Source organism: Rhinatrema bivittatum, chromosome 2 (genome assembly GCF_901001135.1).
Source record: "Rhinatrema bivittatum chromosome 2, aRhiBiv1.1, whole genome shotgun sequence".
Lineage (NCBI taxonomy): Eukaryota > Metazoa > Chordata > Amphibia > Gymnophiona > Rhinatrematidae > Rhinatrema > Rhinatrema bivittatum.
Window position 1 is genome coordinate 449,420,422 of NC_042616.1, and position 21,656 is coordinate 449,442,077.

Here is a 21,656-nt window from a genome sequence, read left to right on the forward strand (position 1 = left end):
CAATGTGCAAATATATATATGGCTGTGACTGCAACATTTTCATTTTTGGAATGCATTTGCGATGTCTTTGCTGTTACACTGTACGGGCTGATGGCTTTATTTTTTAAAATAGTAGATTGTTCTGCTATGCAGGCAGTGAGTACACAGAGGCACTGGTGACTTCCTGAGAGCTCATTAAAGAGTATGAGATTGCTTTAACCATAATGGCTGATCAGGGAGAGACAAGTACTACAGGGAGAAAGAGGGAAACAAAATTACATTTTGAAGAAGATGAGTTGGAAGTCCTGGCAGGAGACACTTATTTAGAGAGAAAAGGGAGAAAACTGTATTTAGCAGCAAAGTTGGTGAGTCAAAGGGAGAAAAACAGAAAGAAGCAGTGTGCTGTGCCTAGATGTAGAAATTGTATGGCGCGTGTGAGGTGTAACAGAATAAATGTGAGAAGGAGACAGGGTGTAAAGCGATGAATGAAAATGAAAAGGCTATGGTTAGAATAGGAAAGGTGTCAGGAAAGTCCTGCAGACATACGATTAAAGCAAAGCAGTTATTACAAGGCAAGTGCTGATATCCTTGTTGGAAATACTGGCACTGGCCATTTAAATCTATACATAAAGAGAAGGTAAAGCGGTGAATGTATTTTATATTTTCTGATAAGACTAAAAGAACACAGTTTGTTCCAGCTATCCTTTTTTTGTCATAAAATTAAAAAAAAAAAAAAAAAAGCAAATTTTAACCATGGCTTCCAGCAACAGGGGTGCAATTGCACTTCTTTGGCAGGAGAACCTTAACATTTTTTATTTTAGTTCTAAAATTTTTGCCTTGTTAGGACATTGCTACAAACCGCCCACTGTTCAAAACTTAAAATGGATAGGTCATTACAATAAATGGTTTGTTCTCTGTAGATGAATCACTGAGAGGGTTTGAATTTAATTTACCACCAGACAGTTTGATCTCTTTACTTTCTGTGTGAGGGATGTGCATTCAGGAGAAACAAAATAGGAAATGTGCCAAAATTTCCAATTTCATTTTGGGACATTTTCAAAATGGAATGATTTAAATTTCACCAAAATTTTTCTCAGAATTTTGTTCTATTTTGAAAATCGGGAAAAAATGTCACCCTTAGGGCCTGGGCCTAGGCTGGGGCCTTGCATAGGGGCATGTTATAAAATCCGGGGTCGGCGCGCGCAAAAGGGTGTACACTTGTGCACCTTGCGCTCGCCGAGCCCTAGGGGAGCCACAATGGCTTTCCCCGTTCCCTCCAAGGCCACTCCGAAATCAGAGCGGCCTTGGAGGGAACTTTTCTTTCGCTCCCCCCCACCTTCCCCTCCCTTCCCCTATCTAACCCACCCCCCAGCCCTACTTAAATTCCCCCCTACCTTATTTTATTTTTTACGCCTGCCTCTTGCAGACGTATCTTGTGCGTGCCGGCCGGCGAACCTCTGACACAGCCGCTGTGCTGGAGGACTCGGGACCACCCCCGGACTGCCCCTGGACCGGCACCATGCGCACAATCCCACGCCCTTCCCGCCCCTTTTTCAAAACTCCGGGACTTACATGCGCCCCGGGGCTTGCACACACCGCCGAGCCTATACAAAATAGGCTTGGCGTGCGCAGGGGCACGTTTTCTGGGGTTACGCGTGTAACCCTTTGAAAGTCTACCCCATAGGAAATAGGTCAAGACCCAAAGCTGGAGCCACAGACTATGCCAGATCATGATTCTAGTGCCTTATCCTAGGCCCAGGCCTGAAGCTGGGGCCCTCACTAGGCATAGGCCACAACATATGCAGGGGTCGCAGCCTACACTCGAGCATGTCACCAGGGTCTCGGACTAGGCCCTGGCCCAGCACCAGGGCCTAGGTTGAGAACCGAACAAAGACCCAGGTCTGTGAAATTTCCTGAACCTCACTTATCTTATCGTTAGGAATCTGATGCCACATCCAGGCCCGGTCTCGACAATTGGGCCTTTGACCAGGGTCAAGCCCAGGTCCAGCCGCTGGAACCCAGGTTTCGAAGGACCACCATCTTTTTTCTTCATCTTCTTTCTTGAAATGACACTGTCCACTGGGGACATGCCAGAGTAAATTAACTTAAGTGTATCTTCCTCAGTGCAAGGTGCCATTTTGTTATACAGCAATTAATTGAACTGCTGTACAACAAAATGGCACCCTCTGCTGAGGAAGATGCGCTGAAGTTAATTTATTCTGGCATGTTCCCAGCGGATGGCATTCATTTCAAATAAGAAGATGATGAAAGAAGGCAAAGAAAGAAGATGGCAGATCAATGAGGCCTGGGGTTCTATGGCTGGGCCTCAGTCTGACCTGACCTAGGATGAGGCCCAGGTGTCAGGATCTGGCCTCCGGGCTAGATCCTGGCATCGGGCCTGGGCCCTGGCCTTCAGACTGGGCCCCAGTGTTGGGCTGGGATGGGCCCAGGCATTGGGATCAGGCCTTCAAGCCTGGCCCTTGTGTAGAGCCTAGGCTGAGGTCACGGTGACCTTCCACATTCTAGACTTATGCAAGGCCGAGGCTTCAGCCTGGGCCTACACCTTGTCATCGGATCCACCCAGACCAGGTAAGTGTGGGCCCAGGAGGATCCTGGCCCTTGCATTTTTTCAGGTGGTGGGGATGTTTATTTTGTTTTTCTCAAACTAAATAAATGAAATAAAATTCCTGGGGAAAAAAAAATCCCCCCAAAAACGGAACAACATTTTTACTTCTGTACATCCCTAATCTGCATCCCTAATGATTTCTCCAGAACCTGGTTTACAAGGTCTTATTTGTGAGGCTTGGGGTTCGTGGTGCATAAAACGTTCACCAGGACTTCATCAGCATAGCTTGAAAACTGACTCCTATATCTGTCAGCAATGCAGCAAAGTCTGTACTGATATACTGCCAAGGCAATATGTTCTCCAGTGTGATACCAGCATATATTTGGGGCCTTTGAGGAAGAAAAAAAATTGCACAGATAGGCTACACATCTGTCCTGGCCAGAATTTTGTCAATTGTATCGGTGCCCTAAGGCAAAAGCAATAAATGCTTTTGTTTTTTCAAGGGCTGGAAACCTTCAAGCTTTTTAATAGCAGCTATTTGAAGCCACTGTGGGGAAAAAAAAGATATTTACATACTAGCTAGTTTGTCCATTAGCTTAAAATGAATGCACATTTTGTAACAAAAAAAAAAGACTGTTTTTGGTTTATTCTAAATGAAAAAAAAAAAATCACGTTACTCAAAAACATTGAAAATAGGCTGATTTTGATTATTGAAAAACAAAACAGAGACAGGATGTCTTCAGACCTCCCTGCCCTCAGAGCTGAAACGGGGCCTATCCAGCCCCCGTTTACCCCTTGCACATGATCTTCAACGTAGAAAGCGGCAAAAGCAATCCAAGTCACTCTTTTCCCACCAGATCCCGCTGCGCAAGGGCACCAGCTGACCCTGAGGCCTTCTGCATTTTGTTATATGACTTTACAGCCAAAATGGTGAAGGCTGGGACTTGATACTGATGCCATTTTGTTTTATGGCTGTATGCTTTACACATGTAAAATATTAGTGCCAGTCTCAGGTTGACCAGTACCATTGTGCAGTGGGAGCCAGTGGTACTGGAGCAATTGGGACTTCTCCTGTTCCTTGTATACTGAAGACCACTATGGAAGGGGTAAGTGGTAGGTGGGAAGGCCCTAGCTCCAATTCACATGCATGTGGCAGGGCAGAGTAGCCCAGGGTTGTAAATATTTTGTTCTTCACAAATAAACTAGAATTACCCAGCTTATTTGTAGCAGCTGGGATACCACCCTTCAGTTCATTTTTTTTTTTAATTTAATGTTTATTTTGGTTCTGCAAATGAACCAAACCAAAGATAAACATGAAATGAACCAAAACCCCAATAAAAATCCCCTCCAAATCAAAAAACAAACCAAAATGAAAATTTCCCCCTTTCTTTTCCCTAATACTAGCTATTCATCTGTCCTTTGTCCTAGCAGCACTCATCATCACCTGTAAAAGAAAGACATGATGGTGTCACTTGCTTTAAGGAACTATTCAGAATCTTCACAAATTCTATTTCTTTGCACTTGTGCCCTTTAAAAAAAAAAAAAAAAGTCCTCCCTCCTAACATATGAATGTCCGTGGTTAGCATCTCATTTTGTAGAGTAATGAGAAAGAGAGAGCAAGCGAACAGGAGATCAGAAGACATCAGAAGCATCATGGATCCTGCTTGAACAGTAAGTACTTCTGATTAGAGTGCCAGTCCTGTTTACTCTGTTGACCTGGCACACCTTTTCTTGTATGTGTGTGGGGCGGGGTGGGGAGTGCCCTGGCACCACATTGCAAAGTTGTGGCAAGCCCTGCAGACCCATGTCCCACCCCATGAGCATGTACTCATGGGGTGGGACATTTCATTGTGCAACTGTGCTAATCTTTTCCTTGTTCTTTTCTTTCAGCATGGCAAGGAACTGAACTTTCATTATGGAGGAGGTCGCTGCACAGCTGATGCGTGATGACAGCGAGGATCCATGCAGTTCTGAAAATTGAATGCATGAGGAGGATACAAATTAGGTTCCCGAGAAGGAATAGGACTCTGAATTGCATGGCTACTTCTCCACTGAAAAAGCATCCAGCACTGATGAAAAGGAGTTGCCAGTGCCCTAGGAGATCCTACCATTTGCAGTTGGACAAGCAAGAGGAGCATCACATAACACTCTTGACAGGGGAGAGGGAGAGGTAGAGGCAGAGCGCCGACAAGACAAACAGAGCCTAGAACTGACAATTCCAGATGCTTCCATGATGAGAAGCAGGAATAGGAAGTTGTGGTAGAAAGAGCCACAAAAAAGGCAACACTGACATAGAACTCATAGAATTTCTCCTATTTCTTACAACTGAGCAGAGCCGGTGGAAGCTCTAGGTAAACTTGGCAGACACCTAGAGTGCCACCATTTTGGGAGTGGCGCAGGGTTGGAATCTTCTCCTTCCCATCTGCCTGAGGGCCCAAAAGAAGAAATGGTGTGGTAGGCCTACGTGCAGGAAGAAGGAGATGCCATCTCTCTCAGTAGCATGAGCACATTGCAGCAGCAACAACCAGTGGTATGGAAGCCAGCTTGCACCTGGTCAGGAGAAGGAGCAAGTGTCCCTTCCCTTCCTGTGGCCAAGAACAAGAGAAGCAGCAGGGCCTTGTGAGTGAGGAGGAGGAGGAACAGATACCTCCCCTCTCCCGCTAGTTCAGAAGAGAGAGAAGCAGCAGTGCCACATACAGGCAGGAGCAGGAGGCAGAGTAGGGTCAGTGTCTGAGGCCATGCAAGCTGAAGGAGGAAGCTGCTGCTGCTTGTCCTTCCATAGGGGGAGAAGAGAGTGAGTGAAAGAGCACATAAATGTGATTAAGAGAAAATATGAGAGTGCATGTGTATGTGTGCCTATGTATACTAGTATGTGAGTAGGAGAGAGCATGTGTGTGTGACACTGAGAGGAGAAAGTCTTGCTCAACAAATACCACCTTCCCTTCTCCCACTAATCCATGACAATCTCCGGGTATCTGGAACTCAAAATTTCCCAGGAATGGAGAATAGATGATCTCTTTAATCTTTAGTTTTAATTATTGGTTGTTATTTGATGTGTCTGCTTTTTTGAAATATTTTAATAGTGTGTGGAAAGTTTTTATGAGTTTTTAATTGCTGAATGTTATTCTATTCATCAGCTGTTGAAATATTCTTTTGATTAGTAAATATGATTTTACTATCATGATTAATGATTTATATTTCTTGATTTTATTGTTTGATATTTTCTGAGGAATGGTGATGTTTCTGTTTTCCCATTGTTGCACTGATTACAGAGTCTGGCTTGCTGTAGGTTCCAGTTCAATTTTTTTATCTGCACATTTCTATTTATACTTTTTGGTCTCTTTATTCTTTATTTGGTGAGGGGCTGTCTGTACTCTGCATGTGTGACCAATATGAGATATTATGCTAGTGTGTAGTTTCTGTGTAGGGATCTGTAGTAGCCTGGCTTGTTCTGTTTTTCTAATAGGAGGTGTATTAGTGTTTTACAGTCTGGTGTAATATTTGCAGTGCTGCCTTTTCATATGTAGGGTTGTTACTGTTGGAGTTCTCAAAGTTAGTGCTGTTTCAGATTGGGAGGTTTACTATATTGCAATTTTAATTCTGTTTATTCATGGATTTCTGAGGATCAAGCCCACATAAAATACACTGTACAATAAGACTGATACCATATGAATTTCAGTATCTTTTTTGCAGGATTTTCTGGTTGGCACCATAGCAGTGCATGCAAATGTAATATATATTGTTGTAAGTAACATTTTTATCTCAGAAGACTATACTATGAATGTCCTTTTTCATGTTAAATCTGTTATTATAAATGCATAATTTTTAAATTGTGTGTGGGGAGGGTGTAATAGGAATGGGGCTGGGGGTAATGCTCAAGGCTGTAAGATTCACCTTTGCACATGCTCTAAAATTGAGCTGTTATCATTTATCATGAGTGAGATGAACAAACAAATCCAACATCACATCAGATTGTGGAATGAGGGACAACCCAAGAGTAGACGAAGATGGACTACATTGAGATGAAGGCTTACATTGGCGTACTAATGTTGAGTGGCTTGCTGCATGGCAGCCACAAAGTGCTGGAGCAGTTATGTTCTGAATGCTCAGGGATATCCCACTTTAAAGCAACAATGATTTTTTATTTATTACTTCATTGTGGTCTTATGCTATGCTTGTTTTATGGTGTCTTTTGTTTTATGTGTATTTAATGCAATTATGCTACTAGTTGTAATCCACATAGAGCAACCCGGTTGGTATTGTGGAAGAGAAAGATCTTAAAATAAATTAAATACCTATATTTAGACAACAAAGCAACACAAAATCAGAGAAAAACTCGTGGTAAACTTGCAGCATTCTGTGATGCTTGCACTCTCTTTGTGCAGCAACTGAAAAAGTACTGTGTACCAGGGATGCACATCACAGTGAATGACAGTTAGTGGACTTTGAGGTCAATTCAGGTAGTACATAACCAGCAAACCATCCAAGTATGGACTCAGTTTTAATGATAGTATAGAAAGGAGTGAAAGGCATGGCACCTCATAGTAAGAATGCTGCTCTTAAGATGTACTGCCCAAACAGAACACGCCGGTCAGGATCCCAGTTGAACCTAGATGTTCCTTCAAATGTGTTGGTCTAGAAGAGTCTGGGGATCATCTTTTTTTGTATTCAGGGACTAAAATTGTGGAATGCATTACCTAAACAGTTAAAGAAAGAAATAGTCTTAATTGATTTTAGGAGGATGCTAAAGGCCTATTTATTTACACAGGCTTATCAGTTATAACATTTAAATACCACTCTTGATTAATTGGATCTATTGGATAGAAACATAGAAACATAGAAATGATGGCAGAAGAAGACCAAATGGCCCATCCAGTCTGCCCAGCAAGCTTTCACTTTTTTTTTCCCCCATTCTTATCTGTTACTCTTGTCCCTTGTAAGTGACTTTTGTTCTTCTATTTCCCTTCCACCCCCGCCATCAATGTAGTTAGCAGTGTTGGAACTGCATCTAAGTGAAGTATCGATCTAATTGTTTAGGGGTATTAACCGTCGTCATAGTAAGCTACTCCCACGCATGTTTATCCAGCCTGTGCAACTCAGTCCTTGTTGGTTGTTGTCCGAATATAAATCATCTTTTCATCATTCCTCCTGCCATTGAAGGATAGATCTTTTCATCATTCCCCTTGCCGTTGAAGCAGAGAACTATGCTGGATATCATTGAAAGTGAAGTATCAAGGTTTATTTGGTTTGGGGTAATAACCGCCGTATCAAGAAAGCTACTTCCCTGCTTTTTTGTGGATGCAAATCCTTTTTTTCACATTTACTCTTGCCTTTGAAGCATAGAGCAATGTTGGAGTTGCATTAACCGTGTGTATGTTTATTGAATTAGGATATCAATCTCCAGGTAGTAGCTGTCATTCCTGCAATCCGCCCCCATGCCTCTTCACTTCATTCACATCCTCTAGACTTTATAGATCCACAGTGTTTATCCCAAGATAAGTTTATATGGACTTTTATTTTAATTTTTGCTGTTTTTATTTTACCATTGTTGCTTATTTGACTATGTATGTTTATTGTAAATTGCCTAGAATTGTAGGGAGGCAATCAATCAATCAATAAATAACACAAATCCCTCTGAATGGGGAGTGGTATACCTCTCTGTCACACACGAACAAAATACTGATGGCACATTTTGGAGTATGGTCTGGATAGAGACTTCTGACAAACACTGCTGGCAAGCAAACCTGTTGAGGCCACTACTGCCATGCCACTAAGGGCAACCACTGCTAGTAAGGGGCAAAATCGGGTAGCCCATTCCATGCTTTATTGTTCACTCACAAAGTTACATCTGTTCCAAGCAAGGCATAACTTGTGCATTGTAACTAACACACATACTTTTAAAAATACGAAAGTATGTGCGTAAGTCATAAATCTGCCCCAGCTCTGCCCTCCAGAACACCTATATCCAGTATGCAGAAAGTACACTCAAAACCAGATTATGTGTGTACTTTTACCACTTGGGTGTCCGGTTGCATTTCAAAGAACTGTGCACATGCAATTAAAATGAGGTTGTTTTTGAGTGTAAGTCACTTCAACAACCAAGCCCTTTGCGTGTTGAAGAAAAACATCACTACCATGGGATTAGGTAAAATGTTTTCCCAGAGAATGGCAGCTGCGGAGGTGTGGGCATCACTGACCCAGAATTACTCCTCTCAGAGGTAGAAATAACTGTTTTGGGGTCAGAGAGCTTCTGAAGGCAAATTGAAGGCATGAGTGTGTGTGTGTGTGTGTGTGTGAATGTGAATGTACAGGTGTTTGTGTACATGGCTGTGGAAGGCATTCACAGAGCATCTATAGTGACTCCTCCTTCTGTCTGCTTTGAATGTTTTTGGTTTTTTTTTCCAGACCATCATATATCTCATGAACATCTCCTTTTACGACAGTTGCTTTCCATTACAGTCCTATTATTTCCCCGCTATTTGCCCTCCATAGATTGAAAAAGACTTTGGGTGAACTGAGCCCACTGTATACAATCAGGCCTTTTTAATATTTTAATCCGGGAAATAGCAGTTTATATAGGCACCCTGTACGAATGCAAACTAGGAGGCACATGTCGATTTTTTTTTTTCCCCCGACTTATAAACAGTGCAGAAGTTCTTCACCATCCAATGAAATGAGGGGTTTCCCGTGTTTCACTACTGCCTCTTTCAGTTTTGTTCACTTTTTTCCCCATTCATGTCCCAAATGAGCAGCATCTGCAGCCCCAGTTCTCCCCTGGGGGGTTTGGAAGCCAGCTGCTGTTCCCCTGATTTGTTGTTTTTCCTAGACACGATGCTTTTACGCCAAACACTTCTCTATCTCTTCCAAAAAAATTCATATTTTTTTTGTATCTTTCTTTTAGCATGGATCACATGCCGAAACCTTTTAATAAACACTCTGATTTTATGTGCCCCTGTTTCTGAAATGCACAGTAATTAGAGGGTCTTTAACCTCGGACGATTTCACAGTTGACTGTAACAAGTTAAGCTTCCTCGTGTAGTGCGATTGTTGGAGCTGCTGTAATACACTATGACTCCTGGCTGTCATATTCTTACTTATCTCTAAGCTTTGGGCCTTGATTTCCATCTCCCTTGAACAGTGTCACCAAAGGCTCAAAAACTGTCCAGCAGGGATTCCCTGTATTCATGCCTTCTAATTTATGTACTCAATCATGTTGCCTTTTCATGGTATTTTGTCATGCAGGCTATCCTTTTGCTGTCTGAAAATTAACGCTATCAGGAGGTATTGTTGTACTAGGATCCTGTTGTATAATCAATGTTGGCTTTCTGTTATTAGCATTCAGTTGAGCAAAGAACAAATTTTACTCCCTCTCCAGATTAAAACAAAAATGTCAAATGACACTGTATTTCTACAGTAGTATTTTCTGTCTCTAAACTGGTTTTGATTCTCATTATAAACATACTGATTTGGCAGCATAGGAAAAAAATCCTCCCCCCCTCAAATTAACATGCATGTTTATAATAGCGTCCCTGTTCTTATATCAAAGGCAATTGTGTTTGAAAACAAACCTGATATGTGTACTTAAGTATACTTGAGATTTGTAGGTATTTAGGGGAGTACAGTCTTGAAACAGTGATCAATATATTTATACATGTGTATTCCCAATAAGCCATTGCTTGACTCCATAGGCCATTTTCTTAGATTTTTTTAGAATAAAGCTTAGGGAGAATGTTGAAAATTGAATAGGATTCTTCACCTTCAGAAACAAGTATCCTTATGTAGGAATTTTCATGCACTTCCCTATGTTATAGTTTATAGTTTATTTGGGTTTTCTATACCGTTACATCAGTTATGGAACCATCACAACGGTGTACAATTAAAATCAGAGCACAATAATAGCATACAGTTAATAGCCAAATTAAATACTATAAAATCTGGTAGCAATAAATTATTCTAAGACAGTAAAATATTATTACATCCTTAACATAAAGTCCAAAAGTAAGATCATAAAATAATATAATCAGAAAGCTAAAATAAAATAAAATGAATCTAAAATTAAAACTTGCTGTGTAACAGAGTCTCTAATATCACTTTTATATCTTATTGTATTCTTAGTTAATGTCTCAAGATCTCATTTTCTTTATATTTTTAATATTACACGTGCTCGCAGTCCCCTTAGCAACCCAGTTCCTCTCTTCCTATTGGTTTTCTTTGGAGGGGACCAGGCTGCAGTGGAGACTGTGAGCATGTGTTGGCTCACACTCCTGTGTACAGTCTAATGTTTCACTTGGCTTTCCTTAGCAATGTCCTGCCAGTCTCTGGAATACCACTTGTAATTTGCGAGCTTGTGAATGGTATGAGGGTTCCCTACATGGTATCTAAAGGTCATGTACAGCATCCTCTTTGGACAAGTCTCATATTGGTTCAGTAACCTTCAAACTAAAATAAGTTTTTGCACCTGATACACTAGGTTAATGATATGCAGAGTGCAGCTGAGCTAAACTGATTATGCTAAAATGGTTGCACTAAATTAAGCACAATCATTTTTGATTGTCTGCATCCTGAATATCATTTGACCCTGAGCTAACTGACTTGTGACTATGTCAGTTGAGAAAGTACATTTCCCTACTGATTCTCTCTCCCACACCCAGCAGATGCATCCCCTCTGACAGACCTCCCCATTAAATCCCCCCTCCCACCCAGTACACTTGCCCCACTAGCAGATCCCCCTAGTAAAACACTCCCCTCCCTTGCCTTACTCCTGATGGCTCTTTGTTCTCTTAAAAATGGCCGTGTTACTCCTTCTCCCCATTGTTATATGCTAGCATATTGACCCTTCCAGCGCACCAGTATTTGTACTACCTCCTGAGGTCAAGTTTAATTTACCACAGTAATGCTGCCATGGTAAATTTAGTGCACTTTAGTACATAGTGGGATAACAGCAAATCTGCTCATTATTCCCCTATTTACATAATTTATATGTGCAGATTCACTAAAATTTTAGGACTGCTGCAATCATTTAATTAAGCCCATTTTTCCACTTGATTTAAAATGATAGCTGATAGAGAGAATGCTCATGTGCATACTAAAACGTTTTAGTGCATGCACTGAGGCTTGACACATTTCAGTGCATAGGCCTCTAATTGTAGAGAGAAAAGATTACTGTAACAAAACAACAGCTTAATTTTGCATTCTTGTGGAGAGAGATGCCTGGGATGAACCCTGAATTAAGCGTTGGCGCCCAATCAAGCCAATGCAATACCGTGCGCTCAGTTAGTGCACAGGTTAACCCTTGGCTGGACGTGCATCCCGATACAACAAGGGAATCAGTGCATCCGACCCAGCATGTAGCTAATAGCACCTATCACATGTAAATGCCATGTTGATGAGGCTATTAGCTAGTACCCCGATGTAAAAAAATAACCGTGCGCCCAATGTGCATATTTTAACTCTCAAAAATTAATACCAACTCCAGAGCTGGCATTAAATCTCGGAGCTCCAAAGGTTGAACAAAAAAAGCAGAAAGTTGGAGGAACCACAGAAAGCAGCAACATGGAAAAAAAATGTAAGACAAAAAAAAAAAAGTCTTGACGGCGATCAGGTTCAGAAAATGGACCCTCAACTTACGAGCATCCATTTTCCTAGCCCGTGGCTGAGCATGGGTTAGGAAAACGGACACTTGTAAAATTGAGCATTCGTTTTCCTAACGCACACAGCCACTTCTCCTGGGTGCCCAGTGCCGAGGAGGCATTAGGGATGCACGGTTTCCCTGGTGCCTCCTTTTTAACAGCTCATTAGCATACTGCATCGCATACCTGGGAGAGGTAGGTGGGCGTGCGCTAGGACAGCAAGTGCTCAATCCTGAGCGCCTGTTTTTCGCGCGCCCATATTACATCAGCCTGTGCATACCCCCATTACAGACTGGTGCACACCGTCTCTCAGAAAGGCTAACACTGTGGGGATGGTTAGGCCCATGTAGGAAAAGACTGGATTTGCAGCCTAACTCCAGAGAACCTCAGTCTAATTTCAGAGGAGATGCATTCTAAACCTTTAGAAGTCACTACAATAAGCAACAAATAGAGGATGAATACCATCAAAAAGAAAAGCATGGCAGAGTCAGATGCACCAAAACCACTGGGTTACACTGGTGAGTGCTTGTTAAGGGAAAAGTATTAAGCCTTGCGGCCTTATGCACCGTAGTGAGATTTTGGTTGAAAACTGGTTGAAATACTGTGACTTGTGAAGGTTAACCACCAAATGGGAGGGAGGAGCTACAGATGGAATTTCAGAGGCTGCGTTTAGAGGTGGTGTCTGGTGTGATTAGTTCTGTTTCTGGATGCATGGTGACCTCTCCGCCCGCATTCAGTAATAGGGAAAGATCTCCTAATCAATATCACTAGATAGATGTGTGCTCCCTATCTGACTCAGTTCATTAACATGTGATGATCTAATTCTGTACTCCTTTCTTTTAGTAGAATGAAATAAATTCAAATATGCCGACATTCAAATCAAATAATTCACTCTCTAGAAGGTACAAATGAAAATCCATTAACCAGTGCTCTCATGTATGTTATTACATTTAAAATCTGAGCAATTCTTATTAAGCGCTTTTTGTTCCTTTACATTCTCCTTACCAGCTGGTTCTCTTGCCATCTAGTTTGCTCCCTGCCCTTTCTTCTGTAGTTTTTTTTTTTTTTCTTTTTATCGTGCCACAATATTTGTGCTCTGGAAAAGAAACTTTCATAGCAGGATATCTAGAGCCATCTGCATCGTAATCCTGCATTGACTTTCCTACCTGAAATTAGTTATTTGTCATCGCTCTGTATCCTAGAAAATGAGATAGCATGTGTCACCCAACACAATTTAATGTCTTGCCTAAAGAAATAAGTGAGAACTCATCAAACAAATTCATTCAGAGATTTTTTGGGCTTTTTTTTTGGGGGGGGGGAGGGGGAGTGAGCTGTTCAAAAGTCTTCAATATGTTATAACAGCACTTTTTAACAAAAATAAACCTATCTTTGAATCTAAGATTTTCTGTAGATATTAGAGAAAGTTATGATTGGTTTGATGTCCAAACAAGAGTTTCTGCTGCTAGAGGCAGCTATGCATGGTTGAGACATAGAAGATTTGAGGGAGCCAAGCAGGGGGATTCTGAAAACGGTAGTGATCCAAGGAATGTTTGCAGTGATAGAGGAAAGGATTTTGAGAGACTGCTCCTTTCCGAATCTTTGTGTTATCACCTGTTTTTGAATCTTTTCTTGGGCTCCATAGAATGTGCAGCGGCTGGGCTTGTGTCAGTAATGTCCTCTCTCTCTCTCTCTCTCTTTCTAAGGTGGGGAAGTATAAGGATAGGAGTCTGCAGATGAAGCATTTTGTCTGGCCTCCTGACGACCTCTATCCAGATTCGGAGGAATTTGGCGAGGACCATCTGAGCATCGTGACTCTGGAGGAGGCTCCCTTTGTCATCGTGGAGGACGTGGACCCCCTCAGCGGCACATGCATGAGGAATACCGTCCCTTGCCGGGAGCACATTCGACAAGAGTATGATATGCCTTTCTCTGCCCTCCTCCCCATCACTTTTCACTCTCCCACTCCCTCGTCTCCCGTCTCTTCCCCATAGCATCTCATTCTTTCCCTTAGTGCCCCTCTCACATCCTTGGTCTGCTCCCTCTTTCCTTCTTCATGTCTGCATCCACTCATATCTGCCCACTCAGTCTTTCATTCCTGCCCTTCCCTTAATCTCTCTTGCTGCAATTCATTAGTTCCATTATTTTCTTCCTTTCTTTCTGATTTCTGAGTACTGCTGTGACTTAAGCTTTTCAAACTGGCAAATGAGTGTTTAACTAACGACGTAAAGATTTGGTACCATTTAGCATCCTGTAGGCCTTTGTATAACTGGCATTACCGTCACCGATACCAGAAACAACAACAACAAAAAAGAGGCTAAGGAGAATGAAAATCTGTACTGTAACTCCGAGAAGGTGCCCGGCTCCTGAGGCGCAGCATCTTCTGATTCTTTCCCCGGGGACCACTGACAGCTCTGCCTATGCACTTCAACCCTGACCTAATTTCTTTAAAGTAAAAACATATACATTCAAAAATATTCTAAGGTAATATGATTTGTGCAAAAGAAATGCTGAAAATATATACAGAACTAACACGGAATTGTCATAACCAAATGATCAGATCTGAATAATTCATGGAAATTCTAATTACTATAAAAACAAGTTTTTCGATACTTAAAAATAAAATTTAATATACATTAACACTTTTAGCCAATGGATTTCTTCTGCTACTATTTAACTTTTCCAGAGTATTCAGCGGATTATTATTACCACTGAATATTGTCCCAATCAGCTCTGCAGAAAGTGCTTCTGTCACATCTCTCTCGGGGAAGAAATAATTAAATTTGTAAGTCATCAAGGGAAACTAGAGTTTGCCTGTAAGGAGCTAACATCTAATCAGTTCCACAAGTTTGCTGGCATTCTCTTTTTGCTGTTTGTCAGTGCTGACCTGCAGCACTCCCTGCTGGCCCATTGCTGGAACTTCAAACACCTTAGTCCTGAGCCAAATTCCTCTTTGATTTCTAGGCTTCAACCTCTTTTGAACAAAATTGCAAATTGTTGCCCGATCCATGGGTATTTTCTGAAAGATCTTATTTGGCATAATATTAATTCAAACTCCAATGGGAAAGAGAAGGTGTATTTTACATTTGACAATTTTCATTTTGGAAGAAAGTGCATAGTGTTACTTAGGCATGCTATAAATATCCATCAACAAACTTTGTTGTAGCTGTAAAGCTAGTGTACTTTATAAATACAAAGGCCAGTAACTTAACACCCAGGAGCCATTGAGCCATCAGGTGACACTTCTCAAACTATGCTTAAATTCTAAAACAACCTTCTTTTCATGTTCTATTCATTGATATTTTCTGAAGTCTGTCTAATTCTGTCAGAGATTTGGGCCCTGACAAAGTTTGGAAGCCGTCTGCTTGTACACTTAAGGTTAGTCTTGCCAAGTTGATCCACTGCCTCCTGCAACTTGCATTCCTGTTCATTTGTAACAGAAGCCTCAGTTCATGAAAACGACTGAATTACATTTGAGAAAACTAGGACTGGCTTGCCCTCTCAAAGTTGAAATAGTTAATGTTGCAATACAAGTACTGTGAAATTTTCAGTATCGTTGCTCATACAATATTTATTTATTTATTTTATTTATAAATTTTATATACCGACATTCAATCGAATATCACATCAGTTCACATACAACCAGGGAGCAAAAAACTAGAAAGATGAAAGGCAAATTAAAGTTACAATGAACAGGAAGTCGTAAGGAACGGGATAAGATTGAGGAAAGGTCAAGAGGGCCAAGTGAATAACTGCAGTGAAGGCGATAGAAAATTTAACAAATTTGTTAAGAAATTAACTATATAACATTTTATATTACATACTGTATGACAGATAAACACAGGTTAAAAGCAGCAATTTGTGGTTACAATGAGTAATTGTTATGAATACCTTGTTGGCTATAGATAACAATAGCTGTTAGCAACCTGCTTCCAGGAGCTGTCTCTGCTATAGCTCACTCAATCACTGACTCAACCCTCTCTCTCTTTGTCTCCTTTGTGGTATCCCAACTTGGACACAATTACAAAACTGATATCAACTCTATGTTCGCCCATTGTGTTGGAACACATTTGCTAACCTTGTTAACATCTTACCATGATTCTGACATTTATTATTTCTGTTTCCTAGCAGTACATTATGGAGGTAATAATCAGTCTCTGTGCCATTTTGCAACCCTCGTGGATAATTTTAACCCACAGAGGTTTGCAGCAATAATGAAAGCCAAACTGCTTGGATAGTCTTTCATAATTGCTAAATAAAAAATTAGCTGTGGAGATTTGTGTCTGCTTTTTCTGGGGATAATTTTTCTGGGCAATACATGTGTAGTTTTGAATAAACAAAACTGCCTGCATTGTTCCAGTCTCCTCCACCTTCTCAGTCCACGGGTAAGAGTACGCATGTTGTTGAACATTGTGTGTACTTTTATTGGCAGACAGGTTGGGCAATAAACAAAAGCCCTGATTTCCGGAGAGAGCTTTCACTTTTGCCCTCCCCATGAATTATTATTCTATTACTCCACAATGCATATAATATATACTATAATAGAAAAATCTTATAATATGATCTGAGATGACACATAAGAAGGCCAGTATTGACAAGTGCCTTTTTTCTTCTTAGTGTTGCTGGGACGTGGCTATATTGTCATATACTATATTTCCAATTAAAGACAATATATCTCAGCACATTACCTAACAAATGCTGTATTTCTTGGTAAATGTACACTTTAGCAGGAATTTAATATATCTAAACAAGTCTAATATACTAATATCTCATTGGTTTGAAGATGTCCTAATTTACAGAAACATAGACTATGAGCATAGATACTGATTGCAAGGCCCAACTTGCCTGCTCATCTTCCCTTCCTGTTACAATACCTCAGATTCTACTAGATCTCCGACTTTACCTCACTTCCCCAAAACTAAGGGTCTTCTATGTCTGACCAGTGCTTTCTTGTATTCTAATACCATTTGTATCTTTGTCATTCATTTCCATTGGGAGACTGTTCCATGCATTGACCACCCTTTATGTGAAGAAATATTTCCTTCTGCTACTCTTTAATCTACCCCATTTTAGCTTTATACCATGACCCCTTGTTCTAAAACTTCTTTTTCAGTGAATAAAATGCTTGGCTTTCATGCATTATTTATATCTTTGAGGTATTTAAATATCTGTATCATATTCATGCAACCCCTTACTTCATGACATATATATATATATATAAGTCATGCCTTGTCTTATAAAGTTTATGGTGAATATTCTGTGCCGCCTGTACTCTGTCTATATTCTTTTGCAGATGTGGCCTCCAGAATTGGATAGAATACCCCAGATACGTTTTTACCAATTATTTGTACAATGATAAAAAAAACCCCCACAAACAAAGGGAAACCATCTGGCTTAATTTGTTCATTTCTAATCTTTCTTTTCTCTGAATATTCAGTAACAAGACAGAAGAGGGAGGAAACTACATCAAAAGATGCTGCAAGGGCTTCTGCATTGATATCCTGAAGAAAATTGCCAAAACTGTCAAATTCACATATAACCTTTACCTAGTGACCAATGGAAAGCATGGGAAGAAGATCAATGGTACATGGAATGGAATGATTGGTGAGGTAAGCAATGGGGCAACATTAATGTCATCCTAGAATGTGATGATTGTTGGGGATTGTTAACATTATTGCACTTAACCTCATCACAGATTACATGGAAGATCACGGTGCTATTGATCATAAAATGCGAAGCCATGATTGAGTCTCACATGAAAGTGGCTTTGGTATGCTTTCCAAGGGCCAAATGTATGAAGCATTTTTCCCATAGACACAAAATGGGGGAAAATCCTTTAGTACATCCAGCCCAAGTCTGTTGTATTTTCACTTATGTTATCTGCATTTGACTGGGAAGCTCTAACATGCCTAAGTTATGTATTAACGTTTACGGCAAAATCAACAGCAGATCACCATCAGAATTCCTGACAATCTTCTGAATACTTCCAAAAGCCATTATTGGGTAGGTCATGTCTATTATTTGCCCTCGCATCAATAAAACAATGAAAAATAATTACATAAATTCCAGAAAGCAATATTGAAAGAAAGGCAAAACTGGCATAGAAATGGAAAGTGAACCAAAAATTATAATATCTATTTTGGCATTGTGCTTTTATCCAAAGTCTCAGGAAGGCCACTTTTAAATCTCCTGTCAGTCAAGACTGGTGGAGGTTTGGGTAGTTGGTGGTGGAAGTGATGCGCTCAGGATGAGATAGGATGATTGCCAAGGACAACCTTTATTGGGACATGACTAGCATGGAAGGCTCATCTTCAGCTTCGGAGGAGACTCAGCTGGAGGGGTGCAACAAACAGAGGAACTTAAAAAAAAGAAAACAAAACGAAATGGTATAAATTAAAGAGGTTATTTTCAAAGGAGGTGCGTGCATAAATGTAGCATCCTATCGTTGCAATTTTCAAAAGGCATTTTCATGCATAAAGTGCACTTATGCATGAATATCCTATGGACAATTCAATGGCATATACTGTAGCAATTTTCAAAAGCCCACTTACACAGGTAATGTGCATTTGTGCATGCAAAGCCCAGTTTTAAGCCTGTAAATGCTTTTGAAAATCAGATCCTATGGGAACGAGCATTGCTGTATCATTGATTTCACTTTTCTAGCACACATCATGTCATTCGGTATTCAAAGTGGGAGAGGGAGTTGGGGAAGGGGGCGTGTGTGTATATTTTGTAGGCATGGCATAACTGTGTCATTGTTTCAGGATACTTATATATTGATTACCAGTTTTGTATATTATCAGTTTGGGAAGATAAGGAAGCCTAAAGTTGATTATTTTGAAACCAAATGATTGTGACTAAATATTTTGCAGTGAGAGTTTTAAAAAAAATGGCTGATAAGTAATTCCATTCAGAAGTAAATAATCATAAACTAGAATCAAGACAAGCTCGTAAAACTGCCATGACTAACCTTCTGTGATCACATAGAAGTTGATATTCATCCGCTATTGGGCTGAACAAGTTAGCCAGGTAAACTTATCTAGCTAACTTGTTGATGATATTCAGTGATGCAGCCTGCTGCTGAATATACTAGGGATGTGCAGACAAAAAGTTTTCATTGATAAGTTGATAAGTTGAAGTTGAGGGTCGATTTCGTTCAATATGGACATATGGAGAATTCCATAAGTTGAGGGTCTGTCCATACGTTCACCGGTTCCCTAAATAAAAATTTAAACCCCTCACCCTCCTTAATCCCCCCCCCCCCAAGACTTACCAAAACTCCCTGGTGGTCCAGCGGGGAGTTAGGAAGCCATCCCTGCACTCGTCTGCGATTTCCTCATGACGCCGATAGCCTGTGTCACAGGGGCTGCCGTGCCATTGGTCAGCCCCTGTCACATGGTCACCGGCGCCATCTTGTACTCCTACCACGTGACAGGTAGGTCATGTGGCAGGAGGTCGCTCCGGGACCCCCGTTGGACCCAACCGGAACTTTTGGCCAGCTTGGGGGGGCCTCCTGACCCCCCCAAGCTGGCCAAAAGTTCCGGTTGGGTCCAGCGGGGGTCCGGGAGCGGAGGCACGGAGGAGCACGTGACATCGGCGTCACGTCGGAGTGACGCCGACGTGGCCAGCTTGGGGGGGTCAGGAGGCCAGCTTGGGCCTCCTGACCCCCCCAAGCTGGCCAAAAGTTCCGGTTGGGTCCAATGGGGGTCCCGGAGCGGAGGCGTGGAGGAGCACGTGTCGTCGGCGTCACTCGATGTGACGCCGACTTCACGTGCTCCTCGCAAAGGAATACAGGGATGGCTTCCTGACTCCCCGCTGGACCACCAGGGAGTTTTGGTAAGTCTTGGGGGGGTCAGGAGGGTGGGGGGTTTAAGTGTTTATTTAGGTTCAACGTATTCAACATAGCTATGTTGAATACGTTGGAACTCGCGATGCGTTTCTCCTCAAACCTTTTTTTTCTCTTTTAAAAATATAAGTTGCGTTTTACATATGCATTCAAAACGAATGCACACCCCTAGAATATACCCAGATAACTTTGAGTTAGCCAGATATGTTTATCTGGCTAACTTTAGACCTACTAAATTGCAGGTCTAATTTATCAGACTCATCTAGCTGGATAAGTCTAAAATTTCCCACTTAGCCAGATAAGTAGCTCCTCCCAAAATGCCCCCATCCCATCCACCACACAGCTGGATAACTATTTAGCCAGATAAATGGTTATCTGGCTTAAGTGGCGGCCACTGAACACGGCCAAATATTGAAATGTCACTACTTAGTGGGATAAATCCCATCTTATCCAGCTAAGTGGCATGGAATATCGGGCCCATAGCTTTTGACCAATATGAACAGGACACAAGGAGAATACCTTTAATTAAACTAAAGCATGTATACTGATAGAGCCCCATGTGTAGAAAAAGGAGGGAAAGTGCCAGGCCTCCTGCAGTTACCACTAGATGTTTTGAGGGAGGAGGAAGTCCTGGTTGCTGGCTGCCTAGCAACCACGTACTTTGATGTGGTCCATAGGCAGGTTTTTTTCTCTTCCTCCATTCAGGCATCAGCTGGCTTCATGAGAGAAACACCACCAACCAGTTCCACTACAGTCCACGTGGAGGCTAAGAAGATTGCAGGCAGGGGCACAGTAACATACAGTTGTGCAGGGAGATGGAGAGATATCAGGTTCTACGGCAGACATAAGGAAACATGAGACTTTCAAAACAGAAGGCTGAAATGAGGGAGATATTCTGACCCCAGGTGATCTGTCATATGGTGAGGGAGCTAGGAATTAGAGATGGGGGCTGTGTGAGTGCTGTGCGATTTGCAGCATCCACAGAAATATATCTGCAGGTGCATAGCACCACCAATGCTTCTTCCTTCTCACCCTGTAACAGCAGCGGTGCCTGCTTGTGCTGCAGGGATGCTGACAGCATGTTTGCTCACTGTCTCTGCAGCCACTCTGCTTCCTCACTCACAGTGGTGTGCACTTTTGTGCACACTGAAAATTATAAAAGTGCATTCTGCAGAAAGGAGAAGGCAGAAAAGCCACGAGGACAGTGACCAAATGCTCTTTGCTCTCTCCATGACCCACGCAGTTGTTGTGCCATTCCAGAAGTGGAGGCAAGAATGGAGGAATGAGGGAAGTGGAGAGCCAGAAAGGGTATAGAGGTAGTAGGAGAAGGAGGATAGAAAGTAAAGGGACTCTGAAAGCAGAGCAGAAATGCAAAATTCAAGAGGCAAGAAATGGCATATTTCCAGGTGGCTGCTTTGTTTTTTTCAATTCAGGTCTGCTTACTTTATTTATTAAGGAAATAAATGAATACTCAATTTTTATTCCTGTAGTAATTGTGGCATACAGACTCCTTGGACATCTTCCTGCTTTGATTGATGGATGGTTATTGCAAGTGATGTGGGCTCATTTTCTGATGATTACTGCTACCAGAAGTTATTTATATTGAAGGCAATTTTCTAATTATTTTACATGTGTAAAA

The 21,656-nt window shown here is 41.5% G+C and overlaps 1 protein-coding gene across 1 annotated transcript in view; it reads left to right on the forward strand.

Moving 5' to 3' along the window:
* The first annotated feature begins 203 nt into the window (after positions 1 to 203).
* Positions 204 to 21,656, forward strand: part of LOC115083325 (glutamate receptor ionotropic, NMDA 2B-like) — a 127,199-nt gene continuing 105,746 nt past the window's right edge. Inside the window, exons 1-3 of the mRNA XM_029587126.1 lie at positions 204 to 344; positions 13,878 to 14,086; positions 17,609 to 17,780. Coding sequence (XP_029442986.1) covers positions 204 to 344; positions 13,878 to 14,086; positions 17,609 to 17,780 — 522 coding nt within the window. The remainder of the gene's footprint in view (positions 345 to 13,877; positions 14,087 to 17,608; positions 17,781 to 21,656) is intronic.